Below are 14268 nucleotides of genomic sequence, written 5' to 3'. Positions count from 1 at the left end.
GGAAATGGCAAGGGCCGATGAGGTCGTTGAATCCGGCCCGGAGCAGCGGGTGGTGCTGGTGGCTCTAATGCCATGTTTTTAGATTACCGTGATATTCCAATTGCTACAAACTAATAAATGCAAATCGATATCACTTGCTATCAACAAATTTGTAAACATATGATACGACAGTTGTTGTTTTTCCAGAAGTGATGCATGTTTTGGGTACAGTGCATGTATGTAATATAGGAGTAATGGATCTACTTACCGTTCTTATTTAAGTTTCTAGTGCTGAAAATTTTAAATAAATTAAACTGCAATAATTATGCATCATCATATTTGATTTTAAAGCAACTTTAATTAAATTTATCGTTTTTGTCTTATAACTTGTATAGAAGTTTAGTTTAATTCGTTTACGTACGTCTGGCAACGTAAGATTTTTGGGTGACTGAAATATCGGGCTGGTTTTAGCAATGGCTGTGTGTATTTCAATAATTGGCAAGGATGTAAGTTTTATTTTTATAAAAGAAAATTTGTGCAAAAACAAACATCTTTAGGGAATGTTGGTGAATATATTTTTCTAGTGGTATCTAAAACATAAAATAAAGTTTTCTCCATTTGATCGCTGTAGTAAACAAAAGCACTGCTCTAACGAGTCTCGAAAGGTTGCCAGTAGTGTAGGTAAAGTAATACTGGCCAAAGAGAACCGGTTATAATAACTCTAGAACCAAATAATCGTGCAACGATTGTTTCAATAAAATTAATCAATAACATGTTATCGAAAGTTCCATAGGGCAGCACCGGAAATCCGAAAAGGAAAAACAGACGGGATAACGATACCGGGTCGAATCCGCTACCGAATCTAATCAAGGAATGATAATTATCATAAGAGCTCATTAGTTTGGGGAATGCTGCAGAAGTGACTATCCACGGTCAGATATAAGTTAACGATCCTGCAATTGTTCCATACAGAAACTATCCATTGCTCTTTACCATTAGGTTTTGAATAATGTTTCAAAATAGTATATTCGTAATTATAATTAGAATCCTTAACCAATGCACGCAGTATAATTGGATGATTAATGGTTGCTTATTTGCATCTGTTTGGTAAATGGTTCTGGTACTGGGCTACTAAGCTCACATACAGAAATGTAAAAGAAGAAGAAAAAAACGCTGACAGTAATATTCAATTTTAAATATTGTATTATTTTAGAATGCGCCTTTGTACTTAACTACAGCCGATATGGACAAAGAGCTAGAGTTACAATATCGTGTACATGCAGCACTCGACGTTGTTGAAGAAAAGTGCCAACCACTGAGTAAGGGCACACCAGAATCGAAGGAACTCTACTTAGGCATGCTGTACTCCACAGAGACTCACAAAATGTAAACAACGCTCACACATATGTGTTACTATTTCATTTATTTAATATTTTTTTTTTATTCAGATATGGGTTTGTAACAAATACAAAAATTAAGTTCATCATTGTCGTGGACTCTGGAAATATAGCATTGCGGGAGAATGAAGTGCGGGCGGTGAGTATTGCACAAAATACATCTTTAAGTATTAAGTTTTATAATCAAATAACTTCCTTAATAAACTCTCATTGATTTTTTTTTTATACTTTATCTCAAAGATGTTTCGAAATTTGCATATGCTATACACGGATGCGATTTGTAATCCTTTTTATGCGCCGGGCGAGCCACTGACATCCAAGTAAGTCTGCATCGATACTGAGTCTTTTTTTTTTAAATAAAATACTCGTTTTATTTTTATACTCTTGTTTTTACTCTTTTATTAACGCAGAAAATTTGATCGGGCCGTGCAGAAAATTATGGGAGGCAATGCCTAGAAAACTCTTTAGTTTATTTACTGTGTAAGCTCGTTATTTATTATATAGCATTATCCTGCAAATACACAAAATTGCATAACAATACTATAAACAATATATGCCTAACAATTTTTTTTTTTGTTATCAATGCTTAAAATGTATAGACATCATAGGAGGTGGGCCACTCCTCAGCATAAGTGTATGGTGGAAGTTCTGCGAGGAATTTCTTCGTTTCGGCATCACGTTCCCATTCACCACTCACGAAGTGCCCTGAAATACCCAGCTGCATAAGGGGTTCATCAAAGTCACTGTCATCTTTCTGAAATTTTGAAAATTATACCTAAATTAATTTTTAATGCATTTAAAAATTTCTTATTTACCTTCAAATCAATGTAAAAACTTAATGGGGTATTTTCCTTGCCATACGAGAAATAGATGTGATAAGGTGGCTGATATGTGGCCTTGTTCTGAAGCATTTCTTCCAAGAACGACCAACTGCTCACCACTACGTCGTCGATTGGTTGCACAAAGATGCTCATATGCGGTGGTCCTTGCAGTTCGAATTCGAAACGTACGCTTTCGTCGCTAGCATTGGCAGTTTTGCTGATGAGTGTAAGGTTGGCTCTGCCGGGCAATTCGATGGGCTCTTCACGCGGTAGCCAAGCGGCATATTTAACCGCTTTTTGAAAGCGGTGGTTAAACACGGGTACACCGCAAAACATATATGTGGAACAATTCTTGCTCACATAATATAAATCCTCTAGATCGACATAGGCTGAAAAGAAATAATATTAAAAGAGTATTAATTTCTTAACTCCCTGAGGTGTTAAAATATTGTTTATATGTACACATCGTCGTCACCTTAATTTTCAAGGGCCTTAACCAAAACCTTTTTTCAAAACTCAGTTTTTCACGGATTTTGGTAGGATATGGGCGAATCCGAGAAATAGTCAACCAAAATCGCAAAAAATGCATGCTATTCGAGTTCTCAAATTTTTGTGTCAAAAGGGCATAATACAACATAATCTTATTTCATATTTCTTTTCAAATTTATTTGAGAAATCTGATTTGCCCTTCTTACTTCTTGAAACAAAGCTCTAAATAGCATTGGTTTTAACGTAACGTCCCGAACGCACATATAAAACTGTTTTAAAGTTAATCCAACCTTTAGTTTGCTTTTATACCACATTTTGTGAACTTCATTATTTTATCTTCTAATTACTTTTGTAGATTGTGCTCTCCATGCATGACAATTTGCGAGATCGGTTGACTTTGATGGTCATATCGAAGTCGCTTTCTTTTCCAGTAACGTCCGAACATAAATTTCGAAGGCAAATACCCGACATTAACTCAAATTAAAATTTCCATTATTTTGTTCTCATAAGTACTGCTATAAACCTACCCTCATTCCACAAATAAATTTTTACTTTTTATAATATTTTTTGCTTTTTCTGTAAAATAGAAAATTTGCTGTTTACGGCCTTTGTGAATTAAGGTTACATGTATGTATGGTTATATGTATGTCTAATGTATTATGTTTCTGTGTTATGAATCCATGTAAACACTAAATAACTTCACTCACATTCGAGGGGTAGATTTTTACGCCTGTCTTGAAAGTCGAAATAATAACCAGAGTCATTGAGACTTACGGATCCATCATAATCATAGAAAACACGTTGTACTTGCTGAATCGGAAAAGAAATAATAATAAATTGTACCAACTAAATTTAACGGTATAGATATGTACTTACCAAAACATGGACACGTTCCACATTAGTTTGGGGTCGGTATGGGAATCCGATCAGTGTTAGCGTGAGAGCACCAAAAACTATTGTCACAGTGGGAAGGATGAGTAGAACCAATTTAGGGCGTCTGAATATATTTAACAGTGGGATCTGTAAAGAGCCAGAGGGATGTATGTACGTTTGTATGTATATTACACCGAAAATTTCAACATACTGTAAAACTTACCAAATAACCCATGGCCAACAGGGTTCCTAATGTGGTTAGCAGAGCGATAATCAAATCCGGATTAGTTGAGGTACCAAATCGGCCCATCATGGGAACAAGAGCGGTAAGCAAAGCATTGTAAAGAGAGGTGAAGTAGAGGAAGGGAATAATTTGACTCAGCGTGACGAAGATAGACCAGTAATAGGCTGTCAGTGCGATACAAATTTTAAAAATTTGTTAGTTCCATTATTTTTTATGTATCTTGAATTGAACGCCAACTCACCTCGTCGATAGAGCGTGGTCACAAAATTTATTATCAAAGCGATGTCTTGGAAGATTAGTGAAATCATTAGAAAGTACGAGCTGCGTATGCCAACATATGTGAGAGCAATACAAGCCACCGAGAGGATTAGTGTGTGCGCGTGATAGACCAGTTGAAGGCGATATGGGTGTGACACCTTATCCTTTTGAGAGAACGAAATTAATTTAAGTAATAAAAATCAGATTTTCCACCGCTTAGACTCTTACATTCCGACTTATGCTCAGATAGAGTAATGTGGGCACACTCAATCCGAAAAGTGCCGGGCAAGCATATAAGCCCAAAACTAGCCATTTGTTTGTAAACCAAGTCATAGAACTTGCAGCACTATCGAGTGCAACTGCCACAAGTAAAGGCAAAGCGAGAGCCAATATCCAGCCCACCAAATGTAGAATGAATATCAGCGAGAAGAGTTTGAACACGCTGCAGATGGAAATGAAAGAATCTTCAGCAATACACCATAGGGATATGGCAACTAGTACTAGAGCAACAACAACAACGGCTGTGTTAATAATTTTGCCTGTATCTTCGGTGTATTCGATGACGAAAAGTCCGAGGAAATCATAGAAGATTGCATGGCCACTGGCATGATTCTGTATTTTCATAGAAATAAAGAAAATAATGTGAACATAAAAATACATCAATTACCCAATAAGCATCTCTGTAATGGCTCAGTTATGCATACTTGGCATTGCTTGAGAGTTGTCCCATAAGGAATCTGTTAAATGAGCTTTGCATGTAAGCGGTTACCTAATGCACAGCATTGATATGTACGTAAAGATGACATGCTATGCAGTGCAGTGCAAAGTATGCATAACTGAGCTATAAGTGGTTTTAAAAGTAAAGAGAGCGTCAAGGCGAATTTAATAAGGTGGTATAAGTAAAAAATTACACTAAAAAGTTATATGTGGTATTCATACTGTCATTGGTTTGAATTACAACAAACACATCAGACTCTCCATAGCGAAAAACCCAGCTGTCGCTCCAACACCATCTTATCAAATTCGCCTTGGTAAGCTTGCTAAATTAAGTTTTAAATAAACGTTTGTAGTATTATGTTTATCTTATGCTTTTAAAATGAACCTTTTATAAGTGTTGGGCGCGAATATTTATAAATCACTCAACTTTAAAAGTAAAACGAAAATGTTTACGACAAAACCGAAAAAATTATCTCTTTTTTAAATGCATTATAAATTTATATTCTCACGTTTATATAATTGAAAAAATATAAGCTTTGAATCGTTTGTTTATATTTTTGGGCAATATAGAACCTTAAAAGAGAGCCGTACTGAGTTGTCAATCACACCTTTTTTAATACACCTTGTGTAGACAATCCCTCTAAGGCGGATTCCATGGTGAATTTATACCGATCGTAGTCATGATAAAAACATAGTAAGGTAAAACCGTTCTCTCAATTCGTCGGCTATGAATTTTTTTTTTGAAGTTTGCCAACATTTTAAAATCATATAAAATTGAGAGTAAAAAAAAGGAATTGTTCAAAGTTGTTGTTGTTTGAGATTGAAAATGAGAATGTGTGTGTGAGTTTGTTTGTAAAATTATAAAATTAAATTGTTTGCAAACGTCAGGAATTCGGAAAATTCCTCTCAGCTGTTCTAACTTGCTATTTTTTTTATCATGGGTGTAGTAATTAGAGCGAGAAGAAAGATTTGCTTTTACAAATTTTTATAAGATAACCAAATGTCAGGAAAATAAAGCGATACAGCTTTTTTATTACTTCACCTGTTTATAATTTCATCATGGTGGGTTCATCGTTCTTGTTCTGAACTTTTTCTTCCAAAGATAGAAATACAACAACAACCACATGGAAGAAAAGTTTTGAACTAAACGGATTCATCTTTACAGTTCAGAACTTTTCTGGTGGTTGTTGTTGCGTTTCTCTCTCTGGGAGAGCAACTGAGAAAAGTTCTGAACGCTTTTTAGTTGTGAACTCAACTTCAACTTTAGTTCAGAATTAGAACAATGAATCCGGAAAATTTAAAAGTCTTTGTGTTTAAAGAAATCTCTATTATTTTTGTTATTTTTTTTTTAATATTTACCGGATGAATAAACTAATTTGAAAATGAAGCTTTAATTTTCGTTAACTTTTTTTTCCAAAAATATGTATGTAAATATTTTTATTGTTAAGATCTATTTGCTGTAGGGAGCTATACTCTTTTTTACCTACCTCTGGATCTTTTAATTCTGTAGAATTGCTGAAAGCACGCGCAAGTGCCAATATATTATCACCTGTAGATTGCAGCGTTCCACGTGGTATAACATCAATCCTATCGAATTTCGTGTGGTATACATAGCCATTTTTAAAATGTGCAATATCCAAGCCTATAAACACGTTGGGAAAATATATATATTTTTTTTTTAATTTAGTAGCTCGTTTCACTTTTTTGTTAAAATTTTCACTTTGGTTTACTCATTTGCAGGGGCTTACCAGGTATATCACCGAAATTTTTAAATATTCTAAAGTCTGTATCCGAAGGTATAATGCCGGATTGGAATAATTCCTCTGCGAATGTTGTCGCAAATGAACGTTTAGCGTTACGATGGTAGATCTGTAATTTTTAGTAAAGTTTTCAAACATGCACATAATTTGATTCAATACCCGGCGTAAATAGTACCCCGATAAAACATAAATGAAAAGTAATTTTTGGGTGAAAATAATGCTAATATCTCTTCGGGAAGTTTTGTTTAAAGAAGATCAATCAGTTGCCGTTTTAAACATAAAATACATTATTCGCGTTCATATTTGCAGAACTAATGTTGCTAAGAAAAAATAATAAATTACAAAAATCCCCCAAAGAGTTACCGGCAATCAGCAGGAGTAACAGTCCTTGGCCATTGGATTTACATGTCGATTTGGGTGGTTCCGGTTACGTAGACCCGACTGTCATGGGAAGATTGAATGTATCTGGTTCTAAAATAAAAGCTTTTTTTTGCAGAAAGAATTTTTCTCTGATAATTAAATATTTATTTATTTATATACTACTCCTAATACAAATTTTCAGTGATTAAATTGTATTTGATTTTTTTCAAAAAAGTCAACAATAAATCGTTTTTAACGGTATGCTTCAGTCAAAAATAACAGTTAAGACTTGATTTATATGAAAAGAAAACGTTATAGTTTAAAAATAATGAAAAATTTTTATCGCTATTCGATCAATAGTAAATACTCAGTTATTTTTGATCCAAAAAATAGAAGTAAAATCTTAACTGTTATTTTTGATTAACCTGTTAGCTGTTTTTTTGATGAAAAAAAGTAAAATTTTACCAAAACATATCGATGAAAAATAAAGATTACTGATCGACTTTTTTGACAAAAAGTTTAACACTCCCTGATGTTAACTGTATTGATATACTCAAAGTGTTTTCTGTGTTTGTGTAAGGATGGACGCTGTAGGAGGGCGATTTTTTTTTTAGTGCAACAGTTTTGGTCGAAACTTAAGACTCGGGGTCAGATTTTGAAAATTCTAAATTTGCGGATCCATATTTAATCTACCGTTTATCACGGTAAAGTTAAAATTTTTAAAATCTGATACCTGATTTAGAGCAAAACTGTTAAATAAAAAAGAAATCGTCCTTCATCTTGGATCCGCTGTTTTCAATCAAATTTTTAAAACCGACACCATATTTTTATTCAGTGACCTCAACAATGCTTAAAAAAGTATCCTTCCATTTCATTTATCAGGGTTTGGAAATTTTATCAATGATAATATTTGTCGGTTTGTGAGTTTGATGAATTTCATCACTTCCACTGAAGCCATCACATTGAACTTAATTTCCAAAATCGCCGCAGTGCTTTTAAAAGAGCAAAAGTGTAAAAACATTTTGAGCCCTTGAACATTTTTTGTATTGCACCAATTTTTGGATATAGCTCTCTTCCGGTTAGAATGGAACATCCCTTATAAATGTATAAAATAGATATATTTTTACTTGCATCTCACTGAAATATCTGGCACTTCCTATTCTTTTAAAAAAGTTGATTCTCCTATTTATTTTTGAACCACCCTAATGTACATATGTTTGTATACATTTTATTTTTAGCTCTAATAGCTGTTTACGACCAAATAAAAATCCGTTAAATTGACATTTGATTGAGAACGAGTATCAACAAATCGCGTGTACAATCACACTTCACACTCTCAAAGTATTGAACATAGTAATTTAACCTTATCTAAATTATACAAAAGTTTTGCCGACTTTTAATCAGAAATAGCAAAAAAAAGTTTTCCAAATTGTTTTACACAATTCCAATACACTGGATTGATAAATCTCTACCGTAAGTGTGCTGGCTGTTAAAATCATTTTTTCATGTGTTTTTTTATTGACTACTCAATTAAAATCAATAGTTATCGTGGAAGTAAGATAAAACGTAAACTTTCAATTATATAAACGGTGGGAAAATTGATAAGGCATGCCCATGTAATCGAAGGGGTAATTTGTATTTAAATATTAACTAAAAGCAAATTTCGGAAGCGCGAAACATTGGCTCTCCTCATGCATTTATTTTAACCGGCTTCATTCAATACTGTTGCAATAAAGCGGATTTTGATTGGTGGTGGCCCCTAGGCCCAGAAAAATATTTGTTTTTTTTTTTACATAGAATACGTCTTACGTTTCGATATGGAGGCTATGCTCAAATGTTGTAGTTGTAATTTTTAGAGCCTTACGAAAACGCTTATTGTACGATAACTAATGAAGCGATTTGAAGGAAGGGTGTGGCGTTTCAAAGACCAATTTCCAAACCAAACGACAGATTCATTTTTGTTAGTAACCAATTCGGTTTCTGTTGTAGAAACAACGGTAAATATTGGCTTAATTTGAGGTAAATTTTGAGCCTTTAAAGTGCTCTAGCAACTTACGATTTGCAGGTAAAAGTTTCATTTTCGGGATATATGTAAGTTCTTTGGAGCAATAGAAATATTATCGTGTACAAATTTTAGATAAGTTCGAGAAATAAATATTACGCATTTGAATGCAAAAAATTGTGGACAAAATTCGCAATTTTTTTTTATTTATTTCCAAAATGCTCGAAAACCGCTCGAATGATTTTGTTTTTGTTTTCTTTAATCAATTCAAGATATTTCCTTTCATTTGGTATAGTATGTTTATTTGATTCAAATATATGGGCATAAATAATTTTCCATACAAAATCAGTTCGTCATCATTTTGCACTATTTCAGGATTTTAGAGATTGTCGGAATTCACAGGACTTATCGATATAATAATCGACATTTTATCGGTTTTGTTATCGATATTTTATCGGTTTTGTTATCGAATTTTTTATCGATATTGTTATTGATATTGCGATCGATATTTTCGGAACTTATCGATATAATAAATGATATTTTTTATCGATATTTTAGTCGATTTTGTTGCCGATTTTGTAATAGATTTTTGTAACCGATTTTGTTATCGATATTTTTATCGAATTTTTTATCGATTTTACTATCGATTTTATTATCGATATTTTTATCGATCTTGTTATCGATTTCGCTATCGATATCATTATTGCTTTTGTTATCGATATATTTTTCTAAGTGTGTGCTTTCGTTTTTGACTTGGATGTCCTCTAAACCATACCACGCATTCCACGTTTAAATTTAGCGGCTGTGTCTCCGATACAGCCTGCAGACCAAGACGAAGGCGTTGAACTGTTCCTTTTTTCTAACAGCGAGAATAACAAATGTCACGTTGCTTCGACAAGGCAGTTGCCTCTTTCAGTCTTGCCGATAACAAAAAATTAATTCCCCACAACTACAAACTGCTACTTACTTTCATTAACCATGGGTGATTGGGTCCGGCTTGGAAGAGAATTTCACGACCACCGCTACCTGCTGAATCCAAGTTAATGACCGCTCTAATAATATATATTTTTATAGTCATGTACAATTTTCATCCGCAACCCATAAATCCCCACACTTACTTGCAATTTTTAGCCCATTCGTGTTGGGTAACAAAACCGTGTGAGGCCTGCAAAGGATTCTCTTCGGCGCCATTGAATAGAAACACAATGGGATGTTTGAAAGTTTGCCGAGTTGTGGCGAGCACGCGCAGAGTCTCGAGCAATATAACAACCATAGTGCCATCATCACCGGCACCTATGTATAATTTTTCAAATAAGCAGACTCATATTCATCGCCCTACACTCAATCTCGATTTACTTACCTGGACTGCCAGGTTTCGAGTCAAAATGGCTGTTCATGAGTAAGGCCGCTTCGCTGGTGGAATTTTTACTCCTAATACGTACCACAACGTTTTGCACCGCCTGATACATATTCACCATTTGCCAATGCATATAAGCGCCAGAGACAACCTGCACATCGACATCCAATTCGAAGAGATCCTCCTGCATAACACTTCTAATCTTTTCCAATTCATTTTTAAGCAGTTCTACTGTATGGTTTTCATTTGCATCACTTCCCACCACTTTTGGTCCGATATGGTTGAAATCGTATAGTATATTTTCGGCACGTTCGGCTATGAATTGACCAGGATATGAGCTCTCGCTTGCGATTGTAATTCCTTCGGGTAATGATAGGAAAAGTGGTATGACAATGGCATACAAGATTGCAGGCCAAATAATTAGAAATGCTGGTGCAAGTATCCAGCCAACTTTGGAAGATTTCTTTTTCTTAGACGTGACGGGTTCAGTTGGCACCTGTTCTTCATCCGGTGCAGCCTGTTGAACGAAAAGATAAATCAGTAATATATAACTGAGATGTAGATGGAGTCTGAGCTAGATTTTTGTTATGTAATGTTATCCCTTATTTAAATGCACTACTAATAAAATAGTATTGACATTTTGAAACACTTACGGATTAGCCTAGACTTAGCCATATTATAGGCACATGCCGAGGTTTGTTTCTCTACCTACTATGATGTCAACGGAGGTGACTAATCAAAAACAATAAAAAGCTATGCCTGATAGTTAATAGTTTGCTTCGGTAGTAGGCAGAGAGCATGTTAAAGTTATTATAACCTCCTGCACTTGGTTCTTCTTCCATTATGTTCGTGGGCGCCCTTGCTTTCCTTGTTGTCCGTCCACGAATACGAGTTGGACCAATTTGGGTATAAGTCTCTCGAAAGTCAGCAAAGCCGTCTAATCGCCACACAAAAGGACGGGCATGAAGAGAGATTTGTAGAACGTGATTTTAACTGTCGAGTCCAAAGTAGCACATGTTTGCACAGAGTTATTCTTCGCTCGATCTCGAACGTGCTTTCCTACTTCAAAGATATGACTGCCAACAGTGAACTATATGAAGACTATTTATTTGTTGCCAGGATGTAAATTCACTTGTCCTCATTCACCGCAACACCTACCACATTTGCCTCCTTCTCTTAGCTTGAAAACACTGTGTTGATGGCTCCGGTGTTAAGGCCAGCAGTGCCAATGTCATCTGCATCTTTTTATCATATAAAGGGTGATGCAGTTCTTTGACAGCAATTATTTGTGATTTGTTAAGGTGCTTTTCAGATAGTTGGTACTACAGGCTTTGGCGAACTTAGTCATGGAGAACTTATCAGTTGAATAACGCGTAAATATTAGTGATGAAAATGTTGAAGCCGATAGAAAAAAAAAATTAAATTATCATGAGGGATGGAGGCACAACGAATCACAGTTTGGTGTGGATTTTGGGCTGGCGGTTCCAGTAACGCAGTTGCAATGTCGCTGCGGTTCAGATTAGCAGCACGTACTACACTTTTCAACATCAGATTAAGGAAATCTATGTCAAAAACCTCACTCGGTCTCGAATAGCGCGGACAGGTTCTTCCCAAATTTTGCGGTGCTTAAAGTTTTGCTCCACGGCAAGAATCCTAAATTTAGACATATCGTCGTAGAGGTTGCTTTTCTTCGCGCTATCAAAAGCGGATTTAAAATCGATGAAAAGGAGATGGGTGTCGATTTGATTGGCCTCCGTCCTTTAGAGAGTTTGATGCACTGTAAAAATCTGGTCAATAGTGGATTTACCAGGTCTGAAAACGCACTGATAAGATTCAACTAGTTGGTTTATGGGAGGTTTAAATTTTCCACACAATATCGTTGAGAAGGCTTATCCCGCGGTTACTGGCGCAAATAGTAGGAGATTCCTTCTTGTGAATTAGGTCAAGTACTCTCTGAGATTCCAGTATTGTATTCATAAAGGCAAAATTCTGCTTAACAGTTGGCACATGCACTTTACTAGCTCCTCGCCGCCGGCTTTGAACCGGTTTGTCTTCGGCTCCTGGGGCCTTATTGTGTTTAAGCCGCATTATTGCTGGCCTTTCTTCGTCTTGATCTAGTGGAAGGATGTGAGCATCGCCTTCATCAAACATGCTAACTGCCTGTATCACCATTTGAAAGCGTATTCTGTAAAAGATTTCCATCTACATGTCCACACGACCCGGTGTAAAAACCATTTTATTGCTTGCTTATTTTTTAAAAGAAGTTTGGAGTCTCATCTCACGCTCATCGAACTCATGTCCTTCTCTTTTATTTTCTTTCCTCCCCGTATGCCGGCAACGCTCAGTTATGGCTCTCTACAGGATGTTTCTACGCTATTGAACCATTTATTGACCCAGGTAAATTTGGGAAGATTAAATACTTTTTCGAAATAAGGTCGAGCATTTTTCCATTAGATTTTTCCAGTGGGACCCGCATTAAAAAATCAAACATCGTCGTGGCTAAAAAATACATCTAGAAGGCAAAAATTGCTATAATAATAAGACGAAAAATGCTCCGTTGCGTCCGTTGGATCCTTAATCCAATAACGAAACGCGATAATGCGAAAAAAATGGTGCCTCTGACCTCTGAAATATGCTCGAGTTTTTGTAGTACTGCTGGGATATAGAAACATCAAACTACTGCTGTCTCGAATTGCTTAAGAACATCGGTGAGCCTGCTCCTGAACAATAAAAGAAAAATGGACTTGGCGCATTTTTCCCTTTAATAATAATAATAATAAATTGGCGCTTACACATATGTGAGTGTTTGGCCGAGCTTCTCCTCCGACTTGTGGCGTGCGCCTTGATGTTGTCACACAAAGCGAAGGGACCTACAGTCTTACGCCGACTCCGAACGGCGACGATTGTATTTTTATGAGAAGCTGTTTTTCATGGCACAAAATACACTCGGAGGTTTGCCATTGCCTGCCGAGGGACGACCGCTGTTGAGAAAAAACCTTTTTCTGTATTTTTTGCGATGTTGCTTTGACCAAGGCTTGAACTCAGGTGCTGATGAGTGAAAGCGCGCACTGCTTACCACTACACCAAAGCGGCCCCTTTAGGTGGCGATATATAGTGATATTTTCTTTTAATTACATACAACACTAGGGACCCCAAACGGGTATTCGCATGCAGTAGTTAGCACGTTGCGTTGGATGGATAATGACAATAGGCTGTCACATGAGTGGAAACCTTTAACAACGGGAGTGTTATACATATTTAACACCAATGCACGACTTAAGCTTAAGCACGAGATGCCTTAAACTGATTAATAGCCAAAACAAAAAAAAAAATGTATATTCACATCCTTTAAATGTTTTGTGGTTGATTCTATAATTATAAGTTTCGCTTGAACAAAATTTCGATTCTTGGAAATGTTTCATACTAAATATTCTTACTTACTTTCTTCACGTCCTCGTCGGCCATTTTCAAACACTTTCTATAATTTCTTCTTAATTTAACTGAATGTTAATTAAAGTATTGCACCAACTGCGTGGTCCAACAAAAGACTGACAAATCTACGCAAACAGCGGACTGATTTATAAGCAAACTACCTAAAAATTTTATGTAGGCCTAATAATATATCGTAGCAATGATAAGCTTAAAAGCTTTTGCATTGCGCAGAAAAAAAAGAGTTATTTTCCTAAAAGCCTAATTGCTGCGTTTAAAATTTATAGAATTGTTAAAAAGACGGTTGCTAACCACGTTCATCGCTAGACATGCCAAACTTTTATGCCAAATATGGGCTAGTGTTTTAGAATTTGTTAATCAAGGACTTTCGCTAATTTTTCTGAGCTGTAACTGGCTCATAGTTTAGTGGATTCTTCCATTACTCTCGCCTTATAAAATGCACACGAACATTAAGCGCTGTTTTTTTTTTTTTAGTTGAAGTGTTTATAATGATGACAATAATAATATCGATAAGCATAAAATATCGGCAACGATTTCTGTAAAATGTTAAGACTAGTTTTA

At 35.5% G+C, this 14268-nt stretch overlaps 2 protein-coding genes across 7 annotated transcripts; one reads left to right on the top strand and one right to left on the bottom strand.

Annotated features, from left to right (window-relative positions):
- The first annotated feature begins 103 nt into the window (after nucleotides 1-103).
- LOC108378594 (trafficking protein particle complex subunit 2-like protein) lies at nucleotides 104-2259 on the top strand. 6 transcript variants are annotated; one of them, XM_017634897.1, is made up of 6 exons: nucleotides 104-215; nucleotides 1193-1365; nucleotides 1428-1515; nucleotides 1617-1696; nucleotides 1787-1856; nucleotides 1976-2259. In XM_017634897.1, exons 1-5 carry the CDS (start codon nucleotides 192-194, stop codon nucleotides 1830-1832), a joined length of 411 nt encoding a protein of 136 aa, XP_017490386.1. In that variant the 5' UTR covers nucleotides 104-191; the 3' UTR covers nucleotides 1833-1856; nucleotides 1976-2259. The 6 variants fall into 6 exon arrangements, 5 of the variants coding, with proteins under 5 accessions (XP_017490386.1, XP_017490384.1, XP_017490385.1 ...); XR_001849425.1 differs by lacking the exon at nucleotides 104-215 and adding an exon at nucleotides 359-485 and having other exon boundaries at nucleotides 1617-1700; nucleotides 1976-2121; XM_017634895.1 differs by lacking the exon at nucleotides 104-215 and adding an exon at nucleotides 359-485.
- Nucleotides 1963-13810, bottom strand: LOC108378593 (endoplasmic reticulum metallopeptidase 1-like). Its single transcript, XM_017634893.1, has 13 exons — nucleotides 13699-13810; nucleotides 10261-10774; nucleotides 10019-10193; nucleotides 9868-9952; nucleotides 6527-6647; nucleotides 6266-6420; nucleotides 4290-4673; nucleotides 4045-4225; nucleotides 3783-3967; nucleotides 3563-3706; nucleotides 3394-3496; nucleotides 2192-2586; nucleotides 1963-2130 (listed from the first exon to the last, which is right to left on the bottom strand). The coding sequence occupies exons 1-13, from the start codon at nucleotides 13720-13722 to the stop codon at nucleotides 1963-1965; spliced, it is 2634 nt and encodes an 877-aa protein (XP_017490382.1). The 5' UTR covers nucleotides 13723-13810.
- Nucleotides 13811-14268: the final 458 nt, after the last annotated feature.

Source organism: Rhagoletis zephyria, unplaced genomic scaffold (assembly GCF_001687245.7).
Source record: "Rhagoletis zephyria isolate East Lansing unplaced genomic scaffold, Rhagoletis_zephyria_1.1 Rzeph_scaffold_14490, whole genome shotgun sequence".
NCBI classification, from domain to species: Eukaryota; Metazoa; Arthropoda; class Insecta; order Diptera; family Tephritidae; genus Rhagoletis; species Rhagoletis zephyria.
This window is presented reverse-complemented; position numbering and strand designations above follow the sequence as displayed.